The sequence below is a fragment of the Podospora pseudoanserina genome, chromosome 6 (assembly GCF_035222485.1).
Source record: "Podospora pseudoanserina strain CBS 124.78 chromosome 6, whole genome shotgun sequence".
Lineage (NCBI taxonomy): Eukaryota > Fungi > Ascomycota > Sordariomycetes > Sordariales > Podosporaceae > Podospora > Podospora pseudoanserina.
In genome coordinates, this window is record NC_085925.1 from 87,363 (window position 1) to 110,550 (window position 23,188).

Genomic DNA, 23,188 nt, shown 5'->3' on the forward strand with positions numbered 1-23,188 from the left:
GCCTTCGCATCAATACGTCATCTGTGCAAACCACTGTCCACTTCGAGGGGAAAATGTCGTTAAGCAGTGGCTCAATAATTTCGGCGGCATTGAAAGGCATAAGATATATGCTCTCTGGTCTGGGTTCAGGTGAGGACGAGCTTCTCGGTGAGTCGGTTGTGCGTTTGTTGGTGCATGTGACATCTCAAAGCCACTGTGTTGCAATGCAGACCACTCATAGATACAAGACTCGATGTAGGGATTGTCGGGGCGGTACAAGTGAGCCGGCAACTCGCTAACGTATGGGAAAACATATCGGAAGCGCATCTCGGGTTTCAGTGACAGCTGTAGAAGTAAATCCCCTTCTTTGATGCGGCGTAGAATACTTTCCGGGGGACCTCCCATCCGGATGCGCTTGAAAATTTCAGCAGACTCAATGTCGGATCTGTCTTGAAGAAGCTCGTACAGCTCAACATAGACGGCGGCTCGCGCCTCAAGCTCGCCAAACTTGCGCTTGAGAGCTTGAGAATGCGTCTCATTTCTTGCCGATGTGTCGTACACACACGGGATATCTGCATTCACGCAATAGGCACAAGACGGACGTTCGGCATTGCACTGTCGCAAAGGCACCTAGTTAGACGGGATGGAGTTCTTGGTGGGTGACATGGGTAGAGGACCAAACAGACCTTTGCTTTTCGCTTTCTGCAGGCTTCACAAGCAGCCGTGGTGTATGTCCTCCTGCGACGCGGTATCTCAATCTCGGACCCTGCGCGCGCTGGCGGGCGGGATGTGGGGAGAAGCCGGCGAAGTGGTGGCTCCGCGTTGGCTCCAGCCCTCGATTTGGAGCCACTCGTAGCAGCCGGAGGATTGCCCGGCGAGTTGGATGGGCTCATCTTTTCTGTTGCAGCAGGCCTATGAACCATGCTGCAGTGATCGTGGATGGTGAGAATGTGCTGTCGACCAGTGCTTCGAAGGTGCCCAAGTCATGCTGCTATGGCTGGTATTTGTTGCAAACCACTCACAAGCGATTTGGATAGGTATGTCGGCGCGTCCCAACATTAATTATTTTGGGAGCACTGCTGAAGCCATAGCCAATGCGATGTCGTGGGTGCTGTCTGAGACGCGCTGTGAAAAAAAGAGGGGTTGCGCGGCGGTCACCACACGCGGAATGGGCACCTTTGCCTAATGCAGCAGAGAGAATAGCATTCAAGGTTTCCGACATGCACAAAGCCCAACCCTATGTTCCCGAGCTAACCGATGCGGCCCCATGATGTGCTGTCTTTGTTGTATCCAGCCAATGCCATTTTCGGACCATTTTCGGACTTGTCTCCGGCTCATTGCGCTGCACTCTGGAGCGTCAATCAACCTCGGAACTTACAGGCCATGAAAGATTTGTTGGGAATAGGGAACTACATATCATGAAGTGGCGTTTCAGAACGGGGGTTAGGGTTGGATTAGCCCTTGACACCACATCGTGAACAGTAAGCTAGATTGAAGACTGGACCACAAAACTAAGGCCTTGAAAGTTAATCACATATAGCGACCTGAATGGTAAGTTTTGAATTTCTGGATTTAAAGCGGAGGCTACATCTCGCTCGGCTTTTCTATCAGGGGATGTAATACAAAAGGCATAAAAACACTATAGACCTTCACTTCCTGGCTGGTTTAAATTCATGGCAAGCAAGTTAAAAGCCCCCTCAGCTTGTTCAGCACAATATCTTGCTTTTCCTTCGGCGCGGTTGTCTTGTCATTGGCATCCCCCACGCTCACCGACACCAAGCAATCATCAGAAAGAGCCACACTGGCCTCCAAAGGCAACCGATCCGTCCCGCAATGATACACGTCTTTGGCGCTGAACAAGCCAACATTGATCCGGCTGAGCACAAACTTGAAGTTGTGGGGATCAGTGCACTTTCCTTCGACCTTGGGCAAGTTGACATTGAGGAAAACATCCTCGGGCAAATAAGGCTTGCCACTGCTGACCACGGCATCGACGAGCTTGCTGGCCACCTGCGCGTACACCAGACTGCGAGTCGGAACGGGGATCGTGTTCCAGGCAAGCGTGCCACTCGACAGACCAGAAAAAGCAATGGCAGGCAGTCTTCTCTCCTTGGCAGCAAAGACGGCTGCTCCAACGGTGCCGGAGAAATGCACCTGGACATAGACGTTGCTGCCGACATTGGGTCCTGAAACAGCAAGCTCGGGAGCCTGGCCGTTCCAGAAAGGAGGCGCGATGGTGTCGATGCCGTAGCGCATCGAGGTGACAGGAAACGAGTTCACCCAGTTGAGACGGGGCGAGGATTCATTGCGGCCAATGGGCTGGTTGGTGTTTGCCGGGCAGGAGTCGTATTGGCAAGCTATGGTGCGGGGACTGGGTTCCGCGTCGGACGATGCTGTGATGTTAGTCAACATCATCCCATGACAAGGAGCTGACAAACAGACTTACCCGTTCCAGATTTGTTTTCTGCCGGTGCCGCTAGCACCGTGTCATGACCGGCAGCAACAAGAGCGTCGTGGAAGGACCGTGTATAGAGTTCTGCCCAGCCGTCATCGTTGGCATGGATGATGCGAATGGCCTCTGTGCCGAGCGCTGGCAGGAGAGCAAGGAGGATCTGGGAGCGCATCTTGAACGTCTCGACACCGGGTAAGTTGGCTGGGACTGACAGACTATACCATTGGCTTCGAGCCATCCTTTTTATTCTTGTTTTGTGGTCGGCCCCTTTCATGAGGAAACCGTCAACCTGATGAAAATGAAATTGCCCGTCTCAATGCTTCGAGTTGGCTACAGCCAATTACAATTCGCTGACTCCTGCTTGCCACTAGCGCATGAAACCCGAAGAGCACGGTTTGGTGTGTGTTTGTCTTTTGATTCGGCCATCAACGTTGCACGTGTCTCGCCCCCAATTGGACTGCTGGGAAAAACCATGAGAGTTTGGGCAGGTGAGACCACCCACGTTTTTTCATTGTGCCTCCTCAATCGCTGGTCCCTTGAAATGCAGCCTTTGGGGCCGAGCCTGGAAATTGTTACAATCTGGGTTATGACCTCGGTATAATACCACCTCTCTCGCACGTGCAGAGCTCAGTGTCAGCAGGTGATGTCGCTACCGTTTCTCAAGGGGCCACAGCTTGGATCATATCTATCGCAAGGACAGGGCTTTCCATGGTCCATGTTCATTGTGTCACTCGGATTTCAGCCATTTGCTATATGCTCCACCGTTCTGGATGGTCTGTCGTGATCGGCGTCTCGCCCGCTATTGCCCCTCGGGCCGCACCCGTGGCTTGGCAGCCGTTCACCGTCATTTTCAGATGCGCCCAGGAACTGGGAGCGGGTGAGCCGACCTTCAAATCATTCCAGGTTCCTGGGAACAGCACGGCCTGAAGCTTGCAAACGCCATATCACGTCATCCCAAAAGTCTCCGCGACCGAGAAGATCAAAAGCTCACGGGACATGACCGATGCTTGAAGCGGGAATCACAGCTGGAAGAATACTGGAGTCAGAACCTTGCGACAGTGAGTCTGAGACATAGCGTGATGGGTTAGGTACCTATTTACCTTTGTGTAACTAAGAAACTATATCTTTCCAGTATCCACCTAGCTTTGCAACAAACTCAACTTCATCAACTCATGAGCCCTGTTCGGCCAGGAGTGCCTCAATGGGGCAAAAACAAATCAAAACCATGACAGTGTTGGTAGCATAAACAAGACAATGAGCCAGAAACACCAGGTCCTCCACGTGGCGTAGTCCGCTTCCCTGTTCCTCCTCAACAGCCCGTTCATCCCGATACCGGCTCCAAGAAGGACTGGAACAACAAATGCCCATAACTTGAGCCTCCAGAAATAAGCACAGGCGAATGACCAGGACAAGATGAAGGCACCGATGACAGCCCTGCACAGCCCATCACCGATCAGAATGGGCACGCTCTTCCTCTCCCGCAGTCTATCCCCGACTTGATCCTTGAGGTCCTGGATGTATCCAGTGGTCAAGATGACCGCTGCAATCATGGCTGTCCACAAATGGCCCTCGTCGTTTACCGTCCTTCCTACACCACCAGCAAGTCTCAAACTTCCACCGTTGAAGCCCAAAGAGCCGGCCGCAATCAGTGGGTCTCTGAGCATGTGGTCGCCACCTCTCAAGTCATTGTACATCCAGACCAACACGAGAATCCACAATCCCTCGGAGAACACCCCAAGGTACCAGTTCATTGCCATCGCCAACGGTATGGAGCTGAGCAACAATAATCTTGCGTGTTCCATGGTGGCATATCCACTAGGTATGGGCCGCCAGGGCTTGTTGATCCTGTCTTCCTCGACCGAATCGGCGCCACGCTGGTTGGCGAGGTCAAATATGAAGGTCATATACCAGTTGTAGATTATCACGATAGGTACTCGCCAGAGGACCTCAGAGACGGTGGGCCCTGTTTCGTCCGAGAACAAACGAGGCCCAGCGAGGGCACCAAAGATACCAAACGCAGAGTTGGGAAGAATAAATGTTGGAAAGTCGTTCTCGGTAAACTGCCAGATGAGGAAGGGTACACCTTTTATCCAAGAGAGGGGGGTGCTGTTGAGGACGGGCGAGTTTTGTGGTTGCTGAGATTTGGGAAGGAGAGGTGAGCTGGGAGATACGCCAGTCGCTTGGCTCTCCACATCCTGACTTGACTTGTCTACTGGTTTCATTACGCCGGAGCAAGTGATAAGAAAGACAGCTGAGAGGTAAAATGAGGTGACGTGAAGAGAGAAGATGCTATCTGGTAACGAGCACGCAACAGACGGTCGGATAGGTAGTCAAGGTATCCCTCGAGAGGAGCTATATGGGACGGAGCGGCCATCGTATTTATCTTGATCGTCCTATTTCCCGACTCGCGACCCCCGCGTGTAGCAGGAGCCAGCACACTGACAAGAATAGGTCCTGAGGATCGTCTCACTGAAAAGGAATAGGCACTTCAAATCGGCCCCACTGTCACACTGGCGGCACTGGAAGATAGAGGCAGGATCCAGGGAACGGGACAAGGGTAGGAAAGTAATAATGGCGCAACTGTTCGTCTGTCGGATGAAGTGTTTCCTCCTTGCCGGACCCATCCTGTTCCAAGGACCCCAGGTCAACAGCGGCTGTTCTCCACTTCGGGAAACATGGCAAAGCCCGCAGACAGACATAGTGGGATACGAACTTTTCCAAAGCAGACCCATATCCACAATGCGCTGACGAAATCGTATGTAATCGACACTCAATAGGTTGTTATCACCATGTGAGCACCATCCGGAGCTCGCTGGCCAGATCTGCAAGGCTCATAAATCACACATTCCTCTGCCTGAGGACTTCCAAGCAATTCATACCCAAAGAGTAAGGTAAAGCACCACGAGGTATCATCAAGATGCGGCGTATGGTATGCAGCCTGCAAGCGAACCCCTCGTTTTGGCCACATTCTTCTTGTTGCTTTCTGGACCCGAGAGTTCGGGTACGCGCCGAGGATTCCCCGAATGGGGATAGTTGTCCATTCGTGAAGTGTTCAATTTTCCGGCCTGTTGTCGGGCTCCATCAGATGGCGCCATCTAAGTTTACTTACGGAGTATTGACACTGTAGCACATGCTGATGATGCCGCAGATGGTGTTTTATTTCGTTGACTCGAAGGCAATAGCTTAACACCAACCAGCATGATGATCTCTTCCTTGTACACCGCTCCACGTTTCCTAGCCCCTCTGGGCATCACTTGCATGTCTTAACCGTTGTTGCCCCATATCTGTGGAGACGGGCCCCTGAAGAACCATCCGCGTTTCGAAGCGAAGCAGGGGTCCAATCTCGACAACCACACGTTGCTCGATGCCCTTGTGTAGGTAAAAATTCCTCTTCCCTAGTCAACGGACCCTTTGTTGGAAATGGGTAGAATTCCACCCTAATAAGAGAATGAATATATTCAAATTACTAAGGTACTCTGTAGGTAGGTAGAGTTCGTAGATGCGGCTCGGCCCTACGGAAGGCTTCCGGCTTCCCCTGACCCCCCAAATTCAGGGCAATCTAAACCAAACCCCCACTCTCGAACCCAAGGTTCCCTCCACCAGCGGAGTACCACAGCAAAGTCGAACTGGGGGCGATCGTCAATCTTCCTCCTCTCCATGGTGTCCAGAACGAGAACATCACACCATCGGACGGCCCGCCCCCTGCTGTCGTATCCAGAACCCTCGTTCGTGAAGTCTGAGTCCAGTGCTCATTGCCGCTAAGTGCATACATACTTGGGTACCTTGACGTAGGTACATTATCCTCCGTACAGAGTACATGAAGACAACCTAGAACCTCACGCGGATAAAAACGTGGAAAGCCGCGCGGTCCTTGGTTGAATGCTACCCCAGCCACTGGTCCTTTTTTTCTTTTCTTGGCCCAATGTCGAGTTCCTTGCAGCATCATCTTTGCAAAAGGTGCCATGGAACAACGGCTGCTACTGCAGTCCATGACTCTTGATGGCTCCTCGGGTTTCCTCATCAGGAGCGTGAGGACATGATAATGCATAATGCTCCATGAACTAGTCTACATTCTGCACAGTGTGCCCATTTAACCCATTCATACATGCCTGTTGCATATGCATACAAGGAGGAAAACGCAATGGGAAAGGGTTGCAGTACACACAGTGCTAGCTGGCCTGCGAACTCTCTTGTTGATGCAAATCTCCAATGCTGGCACTACACGTATCCCGGCACGCTCTAGACAGAATGACTGGTGTTACAATATCTACCGTTCCATGTAAAGAATCAGCGTTCTGTCTACGGGTATGTTTATCGACTAATCAACTATTCTTTAAGGCCAAGTGACTACCTATATTTTGAGGCCTGGTAGCTATTTTCCAAGGCGTGGTCCAGAATATAATGGGTACCTATGCGTTGGTTTACTTTTACAGTCCCAGCTATTTTGTCTATGGTGTGCCTGGGAGCCAGTTGGTCATGGTCAAGATGGCAAGGAAAAACGGATCTGGATTTCATGATACTAACAGAATTACCTTATTCTCTTCTCAATCCGGTCGCGCTATAGCTGCACAGCAGTCTTGGTAACTACTAGCCCGTAGGAACCTTGCTTGAATTCATTGACCGATGGCAGAGATAAGGCGATTGCGCCTTGGCTTGTGTGATGGCCAGGAATTGTTTACACAGTTTTGGATGTTGATCGCATGCCTTCCAAGCCCTGTATTATTGGTAGCAAGAGCGGTGAGATCTCATGGAACAACATATAGGTTTAAATAGGATTATATGGGTTTTGTGAAATGCCCTGGGTCCAGTGAATAGTGCATGTGTGGTCAGCATGATCACTTATGAACCGACAAGTGATCGTTCGAATCATGCATGTACTCTCTGATCGGTTGATAATCCGTGTCTGTCTCCTACTGACAAAATTATCTCTCAACTGGCGAGATAGCAAAATTATCGTAAATAAATACGTGGGATTGACTCAATCTGGGATAACATCTGTCGCCAACAGAATGTTGCTGGGCAACTTTATAGCCCCAATACCCCCCTCAAAAGTTCTTGACCACCTGTAGCTGACATCACTCAGACTTCAAGGCTCCAAGGTATAATTTAATGTATGCTGGAAATGTCAACGCGGCGTTGGAGCAAACCCACCCCCATAGTAGGTAGTCATTGGAGCATGGTCTTGAGGTATATAATACGTGATATTCCTGTATGGAAGCCTTCAAGGGCGAGTAAAAGATTGCTCGGCACTTTGAATAGCAGTACTGTTATGCTCAATGCATTTATTTATGCCAATTGTCGGGCAAAGTTGATCAGCTGGATTACTTTTTGAGTGCTTACACCGTCCCAAACATGCCGGTCCGTTAAGCTTGTTAAGCTTGAAGTTGGCGGCGGCCAGTAACAGAGAGCCTTATGTCGTACAAGGTGATAAGGGGCAAGGAGCAACATCACAGTTGACCTGGCAATCTTACGTTCTCTACACAGAGTGCAAGAAAAGATTCAAAAATATAACTTCAACAAATAATGAACGAATCCCCACAAATGTTCAGGCTTGTAATCCAGAACAGGGAATGTTCGAGAAGGTTACAAATATTCGCCAAGCAATCGGCAGATGGTCTTGCGACTTCCATTTCCCAACGTTACTGCATCATTCCGCATCGTGTCTTTCCGAGTCCATGTCCCGAGCCCGTTAACAGGACACGTGTTAATTGTTCTGTTAGACAGTATTGATGTAAATTAAAAAGTCCGCTGAAACTTGGGAATTTGGAGGGTTTGGGTGGTGCTGCTAACCCCCGGTAATTAGCCTGTATCAAAATGCCAGAACACCAACAACGAGACCTGCCGAGGATCTCGATGGGGGGTCTTGATGAAGCGTTCAGAATTAAAAGGAAACCTTGTCTCCTCACATACCAATGGCAACTTTGGAGTCCCCAAGTTCTGCTGTGCTCTCCTCGACTCTCACCAAGCGCTTGCCTGCAAACTCGCAGAATGAGGTCTTTGCCACTTTATCTTTCCTTCTTTGTCCCAGCTCTAGCCGGCATCAACTGGGACATCTACGAGCATGGCGTAGTTCCTTCATTCAAATGGTCCCGCCCCTTTCCCGACGATGGCACCGATCCAGGAGGGTTCGAGGTACATTGCAAGGCCAAAAAGACTTTCCGCGCCAAGATGTACAAGCTTTCCGATTTACCTGAAGACCCTCCCACAGGGCTATCCCCATGGCGCCACGCAATCGAGGACTTTATGGATCACACAAAAGAGTTCATGGGAAGCTGGGATGGTGTCGATCACAAAGGAGAAAACCGGGAGATTGTGGTGATGGAATACAAAGATGTCCCACTTGAAGTTCGGGAGTGGATCGAGCAGCAGCAGAGGGACGAAGAGACTGAGAAACCCAACAAGAAGAAGTGGTGGTTTGGCGTGTTCGAGAAGCCGCAAGAGCATGGGCAGAGGATCATTGGCACAGTAAAACCCACTCCTACACCTGTTCCACAAGGTGGCCATGCCCCTGATGTGAAAGACATCAAATTGGAGGATAAGATTTTGGTCTTTCCAGGGGGTGCAATCTATGAAATTTTACCACTGTGGGTGGCAGGGGGGAGTGGGGCTTGTGAGCGTAAGTTACTCTTCCTTGATGAGTTGGGAGAGTTCAAAAGCTAACAAACCCGCAGGCGAGCTCAACAATCTACCCAAATATAAGCACCAGGCCATAGACCACTGCGTCATTGCTTGGGTAACTGACCACACCAAACCGCATCGTGAGAATGGCAAGCGGGATATGGAGTTTACCATTGAAGCCATGGCGGTGACTGAGAGCGAAGACGGAAAACGCTCGCGTCTAATGTGGGAGAGACTACACCGAACTATCAAGAGGAATGACAGAAAGCAGCAAAGAGAGGAGAGACAAAAGAAGAAGAAAGAGCTTGAAGAAGGGATAGTGAGAGATGAATTGTAAATATTAGAAGGTTATAGTTGAAGTTATTCTATGCGGTGTCTATCCAGTCTAAATTAGTAAGCCATTCTAGCTCGCAATTCTAAGCAACTAGGTGTCATATCGTGTCACCACTAGGCCTTCTCCTCGGTCACTGCGGACCGGCTGGCTTGGTTTTTGGCCTGCCTTTCTAACTCCGCCCTTTCTTCTAACGTCAAATCGGACTCAGCCTTGCCGACCTTGATGGTGGCAAACAAGAGCAGAACAACCACAGCACAAGCAGTAGCAAACCAAAAGGCGACTTGATGTCCGGTTGTGCCACCCCTCTTGGTCTCTTCGGAAACAGCAAGATCCGAAATACCGAGGAAGAAGCTGATGCCCAAAAACAAGAGGCTGTTGATGAGAGCCCCTGCCAAACCCTGCCTATGCCTTGCAACATTGGTGGTGATGAAGACGTTGCTGACGATGAAGGTGATGTCTATGCCAATGGTCGAGCCGAGCATGGCAGGAAAGACCCATGCCCAAAAGTTGGCATCTTGTGGCATAAGCGCGAACAGAAGCACGCAGGCCAGGCTTCCAAGCGCAGAAATGATCAAGAGTAGCTTACCAGGCAACAGATGAAGGGTAAACCCACCGATTGTGGCCAATACGATACCACCACCAGCCATTGGGGCGAACCAAATGGCTGTGATGAGTGCTGTTTGTCCCATCCACTCGCTGATTCTGTTGAAAGGATTAGTCCCGCCGTTTTTCATAGTACAAGATGAGGGTTGAGCAACTTACTGGAAACTGGCGTAAAATAGGAAAACCCCGAAAATGCCATAGGCAAAGAACAGCGCGACAGTGAGCCGGACCATGTACTTTGGTTGAAAGAGATCGAACGGGAGCAGCGGCTGTTCTGCTACCCAACCTTCAATATAGACCGCGGCGCCCAGAAGCAATACGCCAAGAATGAAAGTCACGATGATGTACGGACTCTTCCATCCGTTAGGTGCGTGAGCTCCGTCTGTCAGGGCGAATGTAGTCAAGACCAAGCCCGGCGCAATCGTAACAATGCCCCACCAGTCCATTTTGATATGGGCATTTTCCCTTCTCGTTTGCTCCATGTCTTTTGGAATGGTCACAAACGCAACAGCTGAAGAGATGAACAGGATAATGGAGCCGATGTAAAAGTACCACCTCCAACTGAGGTACTCGATCGTCAAGCCGCCCGTGATGATGCCCAAAAAGAAGCCAATGGGCGCAAAGGCGCTGTAAAGCGCAAACACCAAGTTCTTTCTCGGACCCGGACGGTATAGCTTCCCCAGCAACATGATCCCCGTCGGTAAGAAGGCCGCTGGTCCAAACCCACCCAGAGCTCTGGTGACAATAAGCATAATGTAATTCGTGCTGAAGCCAGAGATGAGAGACCAAGCTGAGAACCAGACCATTCCGATGCTGAAAACCCAGTAGGCGCCATAAATGTCGGCTATCCTGCCAAAGGGCAGTAGAAAGGCGCCAGTGACGAGGGAGAAGACGCTGGCGGGCCACACCTGTGAGGTTTTTGGAATTTCGAGCGAGATGGAAACCGAGGGAAGGATGATGTTGAAGCCTGAGATGAAGAACTCCTGCTGATGACATTAGTTGGGTATCTAAGACGAGGAAGAGCTTGAAAAGACAAACCGCCATGAACATGGATATCAGAAGTGAAGTACAAAACATAACCTCGGTAAAAGTGCTGGAGAAGACATCTGGTCTTTGACGGCCGAGCAGTTCGAGATCAGTCTCAGACTCGGCACCCGAGGGCGACTCGATGTCGCCCTTCTTCGTTGACGGTGACATGGATGTCAGACAGGTCGAAGAAGGAATGAGGCGATGAGGTTGGCGAGCAAGCACGATGAGCAAGGAAACCCTTCACGATATAATAAACCTCAGCCTTTCCAGGCTTGTTGACGACAGTAAACGATAGGCATTTTTGACGCTAGCAGACCAAAACAGTAGCTAAAAGTTCAACATCATCGACGTGACTTTAAGTAGACTAGTCACAGGGACTGCAGTGCAAAAGACTGCACAGGTTGTCGAATTGGTCCCTTTCCGGGCTTAGCGCACCCATGCTCTGTCTCCACTATCCACGGGGGCGCTGTGGGGCGGGGGGGCAACCTGGCCGCGGGACGACAACGAAATCGGAGGGAAGACGGGTTGCGGTTGTGAATGTGAGATGTGCTTCTGTGGTTCCCATCTTGGAAGTGAGTTTTCTTGGTTTTCTTCGTCTGGCTTCTGTCCATTTCACATTTAAGCTTCTTTGTTCGCGCGCGGTCAAGTGCATGTCACGGAGCCATAACGCCTTAAAAGTGGAGCACCGCTTGCCATTTTGCTACCTCTTTCAGCCTAGCGCCCTTCTTTGCGCTCCCGCGGAAGCTGCCGAACCCCTGACGGCCGATTGGGTGGCGATCCTGTCTTCAACGTCACTTCTCGTCTCTCTTGAAGACTGTTCCAAGTCGACGATACGACCGCACAGGGCAGACCAACAAGGCACGAGGAACATCGTTGACACATCATCCCGACTGGGACAGGACTGGAGGTCCCTCGATGCCTGAACCCAAGAAGACACCCCCTTCGACAGGAGCAGCAGCACCACAAAAGGCCTGCCATAACTGTCGCCGCCGCCGACTTCGGTGTGACAAATCTGTCCCCTCCTGTCACAAGTGCTCAATCAACGGCGAAGAGTGTCTTGGCTATGGAACCTTCTTCCGATGGGCGAATGCTCCAGCTGTCCGGGGCCGCCTCGCGTTGCCAAAGCCAAAGAAAGAGCCCTTGAAGAGTCGAACACCAAGTTTGCCATCACCAACATTATGCTCGTCCATCTCAACAGTACCGCCTTCAGATTCCCCATTGATATCTTCTTCAGTATCCCCGTTGCTGTCGCCCTTGGTATCGCCCCTGGTATCATCGGTGTCACCGGCGTCATCTACATCGGAGTGTGACTATCAAACCAAACCCCTCAGCCGTGCTGAGCTCATGGCCATCAACCGCGAGGTTCAGGCTATGAAGGATGAGGAGGAAGGAACATATAGGTACACTCTGGTTCACCCCTCCCTACTGGATCCTTTTCACAGCTCCCTGGACCGGAAATCAAAACATTATATCCACCACTGTAGGTATTTATCTTCATGCCCTTTCCCCTCTTGAGCCACTTGCCTTATCACCATGCTTCACCCCCACAATCTCTCTGCAAGCCAAGGCGGTAGCCAACCAATACAACGCCCCCTCATCCCATAGTTATTTTCATCACCGATGCTAACGTACTGTGTCAGTCTCCAATGCCGTCTGCCGTGATCTGGTCTCGATCGACCAGCAATCCCGCAACCCCTTCCGCGCCATGATTCCTCTTGCTGGCCGGTTTGATTACCTGCAGTCCATTATCGTGGCCACGGGGGCTATGCACCTGGCCACACTGCAAAATTACCACAACCGCCGCCCAGGAGGGCCAGAACTGGTTGACGCCCTCGTGGCTAAGGGAAAAGCCGTATCGGCACTCACGAGAGCCGTAGCAAGTGCCGGTAATGAAGTTACACCCACAAGCCAGGCCATGATCTTGGCAGCGATAGTCTTCTTCGTCAACCTGGACTTGATCGACAACGGCAAGGGGAGCTGGCAGGCTCACATCGAGGCAGCTAGCACGCTCATGACGTCGATTCAGAAGCAGGTCGCCACTGGCGGGGCCGAGAACAGGGTGATAATAGACGACAGCCTGATGAGGCTGGTCGACGCCATCGCGGCGGATTGCTTGACATATCGGATTCTTGGGACGACCATAAGCGGCGTTGACACAACGTGGGCTGACTCGATGGAACACTCGGATCTCTTTTCCGTGCTCAGCCGGGCCGAGGCCCATAGCTATCACTGTTGCCCACCAGTCATGCTGGAGACCATCCTGGCCACCAGCAGACTGTTTCATGATCATCTGAGCGCACCAGAGGAAAAGGTGAAGCGAGCGCTGGAGCTCTTGGGCCGCGCCAAAAAGTTCGACGTCGTGGACTGGGTCTATGCGATCCAGGGGCTGTCGTTGGAGCAAGATGATTTATCTGTGCGAGTGAGTTTGGCAAGGGCACATCGCGCGGCGGCATGTCTGTACATTTTACTTTGTGTGCCAGACGCTCTCAAACCACTGGGTTTGGTGTCCCTAGAGCCCCTGGTCCTGGAGCTGCGTGGGTATATAGCCGAGGTGCCACTCGATCACGTACTTCTCAAGGGTATCGTCTGGCCTGTGTTCCTGGCGGGCGCGCAAACCACCGAGGCCTCTCAGCGGGTCTGGTATGTTGAAAGGCTCGAATCGGTTTGGGCAAAGAACCCTTGGATTTGTCCTTGGGGTTACATACGTACCGCCATCGAAATGATGAGGGAAATCTGGGAAGCCAGAGATGCCATGGAGATGGCCGGCCTGGAGGATCTCAGCGGGTGGAATTGGTTGGCTGCCATGAAGAGTAGGCGAGAGCAGTGTTTGATTGTCTGAACACCTGACTTGCAATTCAATTGTTTTCGGCGTCTCATAGGTACCCAAGCCAGCCAGGTAGGTAGTCACGGGGCTACTGCCGTAGCTGTTTACACAGCTTAGATCAGCAATGTTATACAAATGATCAACCACGTCACGTGGATGTGTGCCGGTACAACAGGATGGGATTGGACCAAATAGCACGCAAATGAGAAGCGCCCCGCCCCTCAAAGTGTCATCACACATTTCTCTTGAACGTGGTTTGATGTGTACCTAAAACCTTCATCAAAAGATGAGATTGCTTGAGACACACTCGCTACGTCTCGTTAACAAACAAGGCACAATACCACGCTATGCCATCTTGTCTCATACATGGGGTGCCGAAGGCAACGAAGTGAGCTTCCACGATATCCATGACCTCCACTCCGCCAGTCAGCCGGACAACCATCCTGTAATCAAAAAGCCAGGCTTCGCCAAGATACGTGATGCAGCTAGAATCGCGAAGTCATCTGGTATCGACTACATTTGGATCGATACCTGCTGCATCGACAAGACATCGAGTGCCGAGCTCTCGGAAGCCATCAACTCCATGTATAGATGGTACCAAAATGCAACAATATGCTATGCATTCCTCAACGATGTCGATGACAGCTATGACGAGGATCCTGAACTGTTCTTGGAAGCTACTGGAGAACAGCGCACGGCTGCCAGAATTCGAAACACGATACGATCAGTTCGACATAGTCGATGGTTCACGAGAGGGTGGACATTGCAAGAGCTGATTGCACCTGCAAACGTCACCTTTTATTCCCGAAACTGGAATGTCCTCGGCACCAAACTCAGGGATGTCCCATTAAACAAGCCTTCGGCCTATAATGAGCCTCTAGATTTTGCAACAATTGTCAGCCAGATTACGGGGGTTGACCTTGATGTTCTCTCAGGCCATCTGGATTTGGACAGCATCAGCGTTGCCGGCAAGATGAAGTGGGCAGCAAAACGACGCACGACTCGAACAGAAGACATGGCATATTGTCTGATGGGTCTGTTCAATGTCAATATGCCCTTGCTTTATGGTGAGGGTGGCCGTGCTTTCATGCGGTTACAAGAGGAGATCATCAAAGGTACTGCCGCGCTCTCCTCCTCGGGTATTTTGGCATGATGCTAATGCCTCATCCAGTAACCAATGACCAGTCAATTTTCTGTTGGCAATGTGATGAGGCCGATGTCCTTCAAAATCATCTCTCAGGCCTGTTGGCATCTAAGCCGGTTCACTTTGCCAGTTTTGGGGACATTAGGCCTCTGCCCTTTGATGTTTCTCGCCCAAGTTCCCCCTCGACAATGACAAACGCGGGCCTCCACGTGGAGTTCTATCTCGAACGAGCTACAGAATCGACACGCCACAATTCACATCACGAATTCAACGCCATCCTGGATTGTTATCCTCGCAAACACATTGAGCAAGATGGAACAACTTCCTCTCGGAACCCAGCCATACGCCTGATAGCTCTCGGTGGTGACCAATTTGCACGGCTGTTCCCTTCAAAAGTTGTCTGGGTATCTGCAGACCACTGGCAGACGGATGGAGGGGAGAATCAATACATCTACGTAAACCAGTCTCCGGTCATTAGAGTTCCCGACATTGTCGTTTCTGAGGACCCGTCCGACCGCTGCCGACTAATTGATGTCTGGCCCCCATCGCGCTGGATCGCAGCCACCCGGACTCTGGGCCTCGCGACTTCAAGCCGGAACGACACCACGATTCGAGATACTGCCCTGGCCAAGTTCAAGTATCGGGTCAAGACCACCACTGCTGAACAAGACAATGAGCCCTTGGTGATAGAGGTGAGGGTGGGTATTCGCTCAAAGCTGCAGCTGGGTTCGTCTATTTCGTGGGACTGTTGGTGTCATTTCCGGAACTTATCCAACAAACTAAACACTCACGAATCCGACCCCCCTATTGAGGCGGTTGACCGGCAGCTGACCCGTGGGTTCGCTCAATACATCCAAGACGGCGTGCAGGCGGTAGTTGAGACTGTCCACACACGAAACCGCTCCTACTTCTCCTTGACTGTCTCCAATGTCTATGAAATGGACAGCGTTACGAGTTTCCGTTCTATTCTTGAAGTCCAGGGGACCGAAATCGGCGCCACTGGAACCACAAATTCAGTATCGGCAGCATTATTACTCGATGTAGCCTCAAGAAGCACGGTGCAAGACACGTGGCAATGGAGTCTTGGAATTAATAGCCCTGGGTTCAACACGGGAACATCAACCGCTTTATCACACCCTCCGCCAATTCGAACACGTTCTTGTCCGCAATCCAAAGCCAACCCAGAACCTCTTGAGCAAGGCCCCGTCTACGAAACATTTTCTGAAGTCCTTGCTACAGCAATCAGAACGGGTGTCATGATTGAAGCCTCTACTGTGATCAACCCGTTTGAAAGCTATTTCACCACATTGTTGATCCAGGCTTGCATTAAAAATGAAGACCAAGCGGCGAGGCAGCTGCTTACCAGTCCGCTGAGCAGTGTGCTAGTCGACATCAAGACCTCCATACAAAAACGAGATCAAAGTGAGCTGGAACCATGGCATGAAATCTTCCGGGACTTTAGAGTCATCCACTGGGCCTCAGCACTTGGACATCTCGCTATTGTCAAGTTGCTCACTGCACATGGGGCAGATCCTAGCAGTACTACAGGGCTTGGACTGTCAGCCGTTCATTTAGCAGCACTTACTTCCCATTCCCTAATCGTGGAGCACCTTCTCGACGTTCTCGAAGACAAACGACCCCAGTGGTTCGAGAATGAACAGTTTGGGCAAGCAGAGTCGCCGGCCCGTTTGATCGCTGCCTACATCAGAGGATCTGAAACCGCGAGGATCCTGAATCGGCTTTTACCCGATCTAAAGCTATCGGGAAAGCCCAAAAACGACCGTCTAGGAGACATGGGTCTACCCGAGTTGGAGATACTCAGCCTGTCCCCAATAGCTGCCAGCCTTGAGGAGATGGATGCCGAGGAGCTTCATCGTGTTATGCCAAACCAGCTTACACTGCCAATCAATACGTTTCATGAGACCGCACTCCACCGCGCTGCCGCAATGGACAATATTCACGCAGTGAAGGCCTTCTTGGACAACTCTGAATATTTTCCCCGACCATCGGCTTACCAAGATTGTGTTGGCAGAACTCCGTTGTGGCACGCTGCCGCCGCCGGGGCTTTGAAGGCAGTCGAGGAATTTCTTCAACACAAAGACGGAGTCCCCATCGATGAACCTGATACGCTTGGAAGAACACCATTACACGCAGCCTGTCGCGGCGGCCATGTCGAGGTGGTTGACATACTTCTCAGGGCCGGAGCGAATCCAACAGCTGCGACAACAGAGTCCCACATGACGCCTGCTCACTTTGCTGCATTGAGTGGCAAAGAGGAAATTCTTCGATTGCTTAACAAACACACAGAAAGACTAGACATCTTCTCAGAGTCCGCAAGACTGTCCCCTCTTCATATTGCAACTTCGAATGGATTTCTGGGCTGTGTTAGGTTTCTTTGTGAAACCGGAGCACAGTTGGACGTAATGGCCGGTCATCGTTTGATTGTGAGAAGCCATCCCAATATTGGCTTTTTGGACGTCAGTCTGGCCAAGAAACATGGCTACTGGAGTCTGCACGAACTGGCTCAACATGGAAACCACACACAGGTCCAGCGGTATCTGGAAATGATTGCCCCTAGTCAGGCAGGCGTGAAGACAGGGTCCAGCACGGGACTGTTCGACGTCGAATTGGGAAGCAGTTTGTGGCCTTCATTCCATTACGAGAAAACACTGACTCGTAACCTATGATAACGGGGAACATTTTAATCTGTAAAGCACGCAAAATACATCAAGACCTATATGGTGTTTCTGTTGTGGACTAGTTTCTAACTGGGTTCGTTGTTTCTCAACCAACATTTACCTACCTCATCCCTTGCCCCGCTCCCGTCAAGTTGCCTCGCTCACTGCCGGTCCCAGCGATGAGGACCTGCCGCCAGAAGCCATGTGTCAAAGGCGAGCGAGCTGCTGCGACATAATTAGCCGAGAATGCAAGCTGGTTGGCGGCGGATGCACCGTCAAAGTCTGGGGAAAGCTGGGGAAGTCCCCATATCCCGGCAGTCGTTTTACCCCACCCTTCGGGACAGCAACAAAACAAGCACACGCGTCACGTTGAAGAGTGATCAGACAAACAGAGCATGTGCCAATGCTGCGCCTTCTTTGCTGATCCGTAACTAGAGCGCCGTCTGCCGATCGTCCTAGTCTCAGGATTCAGCCGAGGAACTTCAGGATAAACACAGCATGGGCGAATGGAACCTAAGCAGGGTGAATAATATGCTTGGAAGCTGCGTTCCTGGAGCAAGTCAGATGTTACAAAGCCGATACGGGGGGTTTCTGCATGCCCGAACACTGTATCCTGACCAAGCGGAATGTCCGAAGTAGAGCAATGCTCGTCACGAGGTTAGATTCGAGGGTGTCATGATACTATAATCCCCAATTCTCTGGGTCCCTTCTTCCCCGCCCCGTTAGATTGGTCCGAGGGGACCAGTTAAGCTCTTGGACCAAGTCCGTCCTGAGATCCAGGTGTTAGTCGGTGTACCGGCTAATACAAACTCCTATGAGCTTCATGCTCGACATGGAAATTCTCCGGATTGTAGATCTGGATTTACGGTCAAATGTGGGGAACGGCGTGTCCATTGCAGGACATAGCGGCCTAGTTTCACTGCCAATATAACTGATTTCTCTGATAGGTGGGTGGACCCGGGCCTTACGGATGAGTTAAAAGGTACCTAGGGACCAAAAAGACTTCAGGGGCGCTCAAGGGCTGTAAGGCTTCAAGCTATTTAAGGACATGATCCCCATGTGGTTCCCATCAGGTTCTGAAGTATTCGCTCTCTCCCATATCCATTCGTGGCCTATTCGACGGACCCGTCGAATACACCATCATCATGCCTGTCAACTCCAGGTTGGCAGTTGCCGCAACGCTGACCTCACTATGTGAGTAAAAGCCACCAGACGCTGGTATCGGAAGCTTAGTTCAGTATTAACCTGGATCATAGGGCTTCAGTCAGGGTCTGCGCAAACAACATGTTCGACCGTACCGTCGGATACCACCTACGACTATGTGATTGTAGGATCCGGGGCCGGTGGAATCCCCATGGCTGACCGACTTAGCGAAGCGGGACACAAGGTGCTGTTAATCGAGAAAGGGCCACCGTCTTCAGGTCGATGGGGTGGCACAATGAAGCCCGCATGGCTCCAAGGCACAAACCTGACACGGTTCGACGTTCCGGGGCTTTGCAATCAGGTAAGAGACCTCTTCACTCCGCTGAGAAGTCTTATTCGGCTTCCGAGGCTGACGTGTATGACTTTGTAGATTTGGGCCGACCCCACGGGCGTCTCCTGTACTGACATAGATCAAATGGCGGGCTGCGTTCTCGGGGGTGGGACGGCGGTAAACGCAGGGTTGTGGTGGAAGCCGCACCCGGAGGACTGGGACACCAACTTCCCTGCTGGATGGCAAACCAAGGATCTCGCGGCCGCCACCGACCGCGTGTTCTCGAGAATACCCGGAACCATCACCCCTTCAGTGGATGGTAAACGATACTTGTCGCAGGGATTTGATGTGTTGGGGGGCAGTCTTCGAGCGGCCGGGTGGGAGTACGTGGTACCCAATGAGACCCCGGAGAAGAAGAACCGCACGATTGGACACAGCACGTTTATGTTTTCCGGTGGTGAAAGGGGCGGGCCTTTGGCCACCTATCTCGTCACCGCGAGCGGGAGGAACACGTTTACCCTGTGGACAAATACGATTGCTAAGCGAATCATCCGCACTGGCGGCCATGCCACTGGAGTCGAGGTGGAGTGCAACCGTGGTGGACATGCTGGTGTTGTGAACCTGACACCAAACACTGGACGTGTCATCTCAGCGGCCGGAGCCTTTGGCTCTGCAAAGTTGTTGTTTAGGAGTAAGCCCCCGTTTGTTGCCGCCGTGTTGAAGATGTCTGTACTAACCTGGCTTTATGAAGGCGGCATTGGCCCAACAGACCAGCTGAACATCGTCAAGAACTCAACAGATGGACCGACGATGATTGATTCAGCGCAGTGGATTAACCTACCGGTGGGTTACAACTTGAATGACCACGTTGGGACAGATATTGAGATCGCCCATCCTGATGTTGTTTTTTACGATTACTACGCTGCTTGGCGATCGCCTATTGCCAGCGATGCCGAGACATATTTGGCCAACCGGACTGGCCCCTTTGCTCAGGCAGCTCCAAATATTGGCCCCATCGTACGTCAAGTGGAATTCTCAAGTTAAATTGATTCCAGTGCTAACAAATGGCGCCACTACGTAGTTTTGGGAAATCATCAAGGGTGGTGACGGGACTGATAGACACCTACACTGGCAGGCTCGAGTAGAGGGGCTTACCAACAGTAAGATGCAACCAATGCCCGTGAGAAGAGGAAAGCTGTGCTAACAAAACAGCCTCCATGACTGTTACCCAGTATCTTGGAACCGGGTCAACGTCTCGAGGAAGAATGACAATCACTAGGCAACTCAATACGGTTGTCTCGACTCCTCCATATCTCAGAACAGAGCATGACAAGCAGGCAGTCGTTGAGGGTCTAATCAGTCTCCAAAAGTCTCTGGCCAACGTCGCTAATTTGACGTGGATTACCCCGAGACCAGGAGTTTCGGCAGAGCAATTTGTGAACTCGGTACGTCTCACCTCCAGATCGCGGTCCAGAGCTCTGGCTTGCTGACATGAGGGCAAAGATCCCTGCAATTCCAGGACGCCGAGGTTCCAACCATTGGATAGGGACTGCCAAGATGGGCACTGATGATGGGAGGTCTGGCGGAACGTCCGTGGTGGACTTGAACACCAAGGTATACGGGACTGACAACATCTTTGTCGTTGATGCTTCCATCTTCCCCGGAATGATCACCGCCAACCCGTCCGCTGCCATTGTTATTGTTTCGGAGCACGCTGCCACCAAGATTCTTGCGCTTTCTTCTGCCTAAGTTAGGTATGGGGGACTATTCGTCTCCGTAAGCCCCAAAGTTAGTTGGCAAATGTATAGGGTTACAGGAAGGCTGATTTGTAGCTATGTAAATTAAAAGAATTGATTTGACAGAGCATTGATTTGGAGCACGTCATGTTTTGTTGAGTTCTTGATCAGCCGCATCCACGGAGCAGTATAGCACACATGCACTGACAGGCTGTGTGCGGGACAAGAAGAAATTGATATGTACGTGACAATAATATCGATATATACAATGAAGTTCCACATATCTCTCTCTTCCAAAGACAAACGACGGGAGCCAGCCCTGTTGAGATCTGTTGCGGTCGGCATGGCAATCGTCACTTGGTCCGTGCGTCAGGGGTAATGAGGGGCCAGAAACCTGAGCAAGAATGCTCATCCTTTAGCACTGGAAGACGGGAGGGCCAGGGTTCCGGTAGGAAGTAGGGATAGGCCAGTTGATGTTGATCTGAATGCCGGGGTCGCTGGCGGAGTAGGCACCGGGGAAGGAAACCTTGTTGCTGGGCTCAGTATTACCACCACCGGTGACTCCGATCTGGGCGCAGGAGATGTAGAACTGGGCGCCTCCGGGGCTGGAAGCAGAGTGCAAGGCGATGTGCTCAGCACGGAGCAAGTAGTAACCAGAGCGGATGCAACGCGGGATGGTGACGGGGAATGATCCCTTGTCTGGGAGGCAAGGTTAGCGCTGGGCTTGAGTATTGCAACTCAGCAGAGCAAAAATTCGACTTACTCAAACTGGGCCAGCCGAGCTGTTGGCCAAATGTGGGCTGTTCATGGTAGATCTTGAACCAGACAGCGCCGGATCCATCCCACCTGGTGACGTCCTGTCCATCAGGCACGCGGGCCAAGTAGAATTGCATGGGTCTATCACGCAAGTCAGTCAGCTACTCGTATAGAGTTGCTTGGGGCACGTCAGCCGCAAACTCACCCAGGGTGGTAGGCGTTGGGGTTGACATAGTAAGTCAATTGTGAGCCGGCGCTGACGTTGTAGGTTTGCGAAGCTCCAGCTACCGAGTTCTGGAAGCATCGGATTTGTGGAGAGGTCACACTGCCGACGAAACCGTTATTCTGCCAGTCTGTTGAATAGAAAGTCAGCAAAACCAGATGCGGGCTAGTAGGGATGAAACAACATACTGTCAGCGCGACGGACGTGCTGCCAATCAGCGCCATTGCCAACACGAGGCAGAGTGTAGTGGGCGGTGGCGCTGAGCGCAGCGCTGAGAATGAGGGCGAGAGAAGCCAGCATTGTGAATGATGATGACAACTGAATCGATGTGACGGTCGAAAGGTGTGGCTGTCTCAATCCATCTTCAAACTTCGACTGAGACCTCAGATACCTTTATACGCTGCTGCTATAGGCCAGGGTCGTGTCGATATGCCTTGTCTACCCCAGATTGGGTTTGCTTCCGTGGTCCGGGGACAAGACCTAATCGTCTTGGCGGAGGCTTTTTCTTCTGTCCATTCCCGGATTCTCTCCCGTGCTGGACCGTTGAAAGGCTTCAAGCAGCCGCGTACCGTCTTGTCCCGGCCGGCTAAATCAACGTTACACCCTAACCGCACCACTGACAAGGCGGTTTAGTATTGACTCAATCTACTTTAAGACGACGGCACTTACCTGGAGCTCCACGAATTTCCTGCAACTGCAATCACGGGGCTTGAAAGGCGGTTGTGGGGTGCATGCATAGTGCAACCGAAGCGGAAGTCTCGCATCTAGAATCCGAATCCAACCCTGGGCCGCCTGGCAATGGGTTCCCAACATATCGTGCGCATTCCTGCCCAACGGGCCACGGCCTCGATGCGCTCGCTACATCTGCAATGAAGATGACATCACTGCTGATCGGTCTATTCCTGGTGGAAACGGCCCTGGTATCCGGGACCGGCTGGTTACTGACGAGACCAATTAAGCCTTGAAACCAAGCCCATGCGTGCCCTTGGTCTCATCGAAGTCAACTACGCAAGGCCCAGTTGATGGGATTGAGCGTTATAGCTAATCAACTGCAAAAGGTACAAATGGAAGGGATTCGCAAATAATTTCTAGCTGCTGACGCTCTAGACTAGAACTGAGCCGTAACCTCAAACCTAACGCTGCTGTCTTTCTCTCAACCCTCCCGACACCCTCTCTCAGGTTTGGTACATCGACCGGCGCTTTCAACAGTAATCGTGAACATAAAGAATTATCAGGGCCGCATTGGCTGGTCGGGATGATGTGGTGTCTGGAACTTACCAGGTATTTTTCAGAAGACTCCAGCTCTAGATCAGTTTGCAGGTGGCATTCCAGGGCAAG

The 23,188-nt window shown here is 51.6% G+C and overlaps 9 protein-coding genes across 9 annotated transcripts; 4 read left to right on the top strand and 5 right to left on the bottom strand.

Moving 5' to 3' along the window:
• Positions 1–9: 9 nt before the first annotated feature.
• QC764_0087870 (uncharacterized protein) lies at positions 10–1,215 on the bottom strand (the record flags this gene model as incomplete). The annotated part of the gene is made up of 2 exons (XM_062940893.1): positions 666–1,215; positions 10–594 (listed from the first exon to the last, which is right to left on the bottom strand). The coding sequence occupies exons 1-2, from the start codon at positions 900–902 to the stop codon at positions 10–12; spliced, it is 822 nt and encodes a 273-aa protein (XP_062797022.1). The 5' UTR covers positions 903–1,215.
• Positions 1,216–1,520: 305 nt separating this feature from the next.
• On the bottom strand, positions 1,521–3,108 carry QC764_611300 (uncharacterized protein). Its single transcript, XM_062949610.1, has 2 exons — positions 2,426–3,108; positions 1,521–2,372 (listed from the first exon to the last, which is right to left on the bottom strand). Exons 1-2 carry the CDS (start codon positions 2,703–2,705, stop codon positions 1,651–1,653), a joined length of 1,002 nt encoding a protein of 333 aa, XP_062797023.1. The 5' UTR covers positions 2,706–3,108; the 3' UTR covers positions 1,521–1,650.
• A 540-nt stretch (positions 3,109–3,648) lies between these two features.
• Positions 3,649–4,653, bottom strand: QC764_611310 (uncharacterized protein; the record flags this gene model as incomplete). Its single annotated transcript, XM_062949611.1, has 1 exon — positions 3,649–4,653. The coding sequence occupies one exon, from the start codon at positions 4,651–4,653 to the stop codon at positions 3,649–3,651; it is 1,005 nt and encodes a 334-aa protein (XP_062797024.1).
• Positions 4,654–8,370: 3,717 nt separating this feature from the next.
• On the top strand, positions 8,371–9,433 carry QC764_611320 (uncharacterized protein). Its single transcript, XM_062949612.1, has 2 exons — positions 8,371–9,047; positions 9,103–9,433. Exons 1-2 carry the CDS (start codon positions 8,420–8,422, stop codon positions 9,384–9,386), a joined length of 912 nt encoding a protein of 303 aa, XP_062797025.1. The 5' UTR covers positions 8,371–8,419; the 3' UTR covers positions 9,387–9,433.
• On the bottom strand, positions 9,392–11,632 carry QC764_611330 (uncharacterized protein). The gene is made up of 3 exons (XM_062949613.1): positions 11,025–11,632; positions 10,146–10,969; positions 9,392–10,085 (listed from the first exon to the last, which is right to left on the bottom strand). The coding sequence occupies exons 1-3, from the start codon at positions 11,181–11,183 to the stop codon at positions 9,497–9,499; spliced, it is 1,572 nt and encodes a 523-aa protein (XP_062797026.1). The 5' UTR covers positions 11,184–11,632; the 3' UTR covers positions 9,392–9,496.
• QC764_611340 (uncharacterized protein) lies at positions 11,488–13,854 on the top strand (the record flags this gene model as incomplete). The annotated part of the gene is made up of 2 exons (XM_062949614.1): positions 11,488–12,495; positions 12,656–13,854. The coding sequence occupies exons 1-2, from the start codon at positions 11,931–11,933 to the stop codon at positions 13,852–13,854; spliced, it is 1,764 nt and encodes a 587-aa protein (XP_062797027.1). The 5' UTR covers positions 11,488–11,930.
• Positions 13,855–14,125: 271 nt separating this feature from the next.
• QC764_611350 (uncharacterized protein) lies at positions 14,126–17,670 on the top strand (the record flags this gene model as incomplete). The annotated part of the gene is made up of 2 exons (XM_062949615.1): positions 14,126–14,954; positions 15,011–17,670. 2 exons carry the CDS (start codon positions 14,126–14,128, stop codon positions 17,668–17,670), a joined length of 3,489 nt encoding a protein of 1,162 aa, XP_062797028.1.
• A 1,136-nt stretch (positions 17,671–18,806) lies between these two features.
• QC764_611360 (uncharacterized protein) lies at positions 18,807–21,019 on the top strand (the record flags this gene model as incomplete). The annotated part of the gene is made up of 7 exons (XM_062949616.1): positions 18,807–18,855; positions 18,918–19,165; positions 19,235–19,826; positions 19,887–20,152; positions 20,217–20,295; positions 20,348–20,580; positions 20,639–21,019. 7 exons carry the CDS (start codon positions 18,807–18,809, stop codon positions 20,882–20,884), a joined length of 1,713 nt encoding a protein of 570 aa, XP_062797029.1. The 3' UTR covers positions 20,885–21,019.
• A 62-nt stretch (positions 21,020–21,081) lies between these two features.
• Positions 21,082–22,350, bottom strand: QC764_611370 (uncharacterized protein). The gene is made up of 4 exons (XM_062949617.1): positions 22,039–22,350; positions 21,833–21,980; positions 21,635–21,768; positions 21,082–21,570 (listed from the first exon to the last, which is right to left on the bottom strand). The coding sequence occupies exons 1-4, from the start codon at positions 22,148–22,150 to the stop codon at positions 21,287–21,289; spliced, it is 678 nt and encodes a 225-aa protein (XP_062797030.1). The 5' UTR covers positions 22,151–22,350; the 3' UTR covers positions 21,082–21,286.
• Between the last annotated feature and the right edge of the window lie 838 nt (positions 22,351–23,188).

What these genes read in the sequence shown, in the direction of transcription:
- QC764_611370 (XM_062949617.1), bottom strand. Translation starts at nt 22,150, where the DNA reads ATGCTGGCTTCTCTCGCCCTCATTCTCAGCGCTGCGCTCAGCGCCACC. An exon ending in GCACGTCCGTCGCGCTGACA is followed by an intron (nt 21,981 to 22,038) that starts GTATGTTGTTTC and finishes TCTATTCAACAG; the next exon opens with ACTGGCAGAATAACGGTTTC. An exon ending in CCCAACGCCTACCACCCTGG is followed by an intron (nt 21,769 to 21,832) that starts GTGAGTTTGCGG and finishes CTTGCGTGATAG; the next exon opens with ACCCATGCAATTCTACTTGG.
- QC764_611330 (XM_062949613.1), bottom strand. Translation starts at nt 11,183, where the DNA reads ATGTCACCGTCAACGAAGAAGGGCGACATCGAGTCGCCCTCGGGTGCC. An exon ending in TGATATCCATGTTCATGGCG is followed by an intron (nt 10,970 to 11,024) that starts GTTTGTCTTTTC and finishes TGTCATCAGCAG; the next exon opens with GAGTTCTTCATCTCAGGCTT. An exon ending in CTATTTTACGCCAGTTTCCA is followed by an intron (nt 10,086 to 10,145) that starts GTAAGTTGCTCA and finishes TCCTTTCAACAG; the next exon opens with AATCAGCGAGTGGATGGGAC.
- QC764_611320 (XM_062949612.1), top strand. Translation starts at nt 8,420, where the DNA reads ATGAGGTCTTTGCCACTTTATCTTTCCTTCTTTGTCCCAGCTCTAGCC. An exon ending in GGGGAGTGGGGCTTGTGAGC is followed by an intron (nt 9,048 to 9,102) that starts GTAAGTTACTCT and finishes ACAAACCCGCAG; the next exon opens with GCGAGCTCAACAATCTACCC.
- QC764_611300 (XM_062949610.1), bottom strand. Translation starts at nt 2,705, where the DNA reads ATGAAAGGGGCCGACCACAAAACAAGAATAAAAAGGATGGCTCGAAGC. An exon ending in AGAAAACAAATCTGGAACGG is followed by an intron (nt 2,373 to 2,425) that starts GTAAGTCTGTTT and finishes CTAACATCACAG; the next exon opens with CATCGTCCGACGCGGAACCC.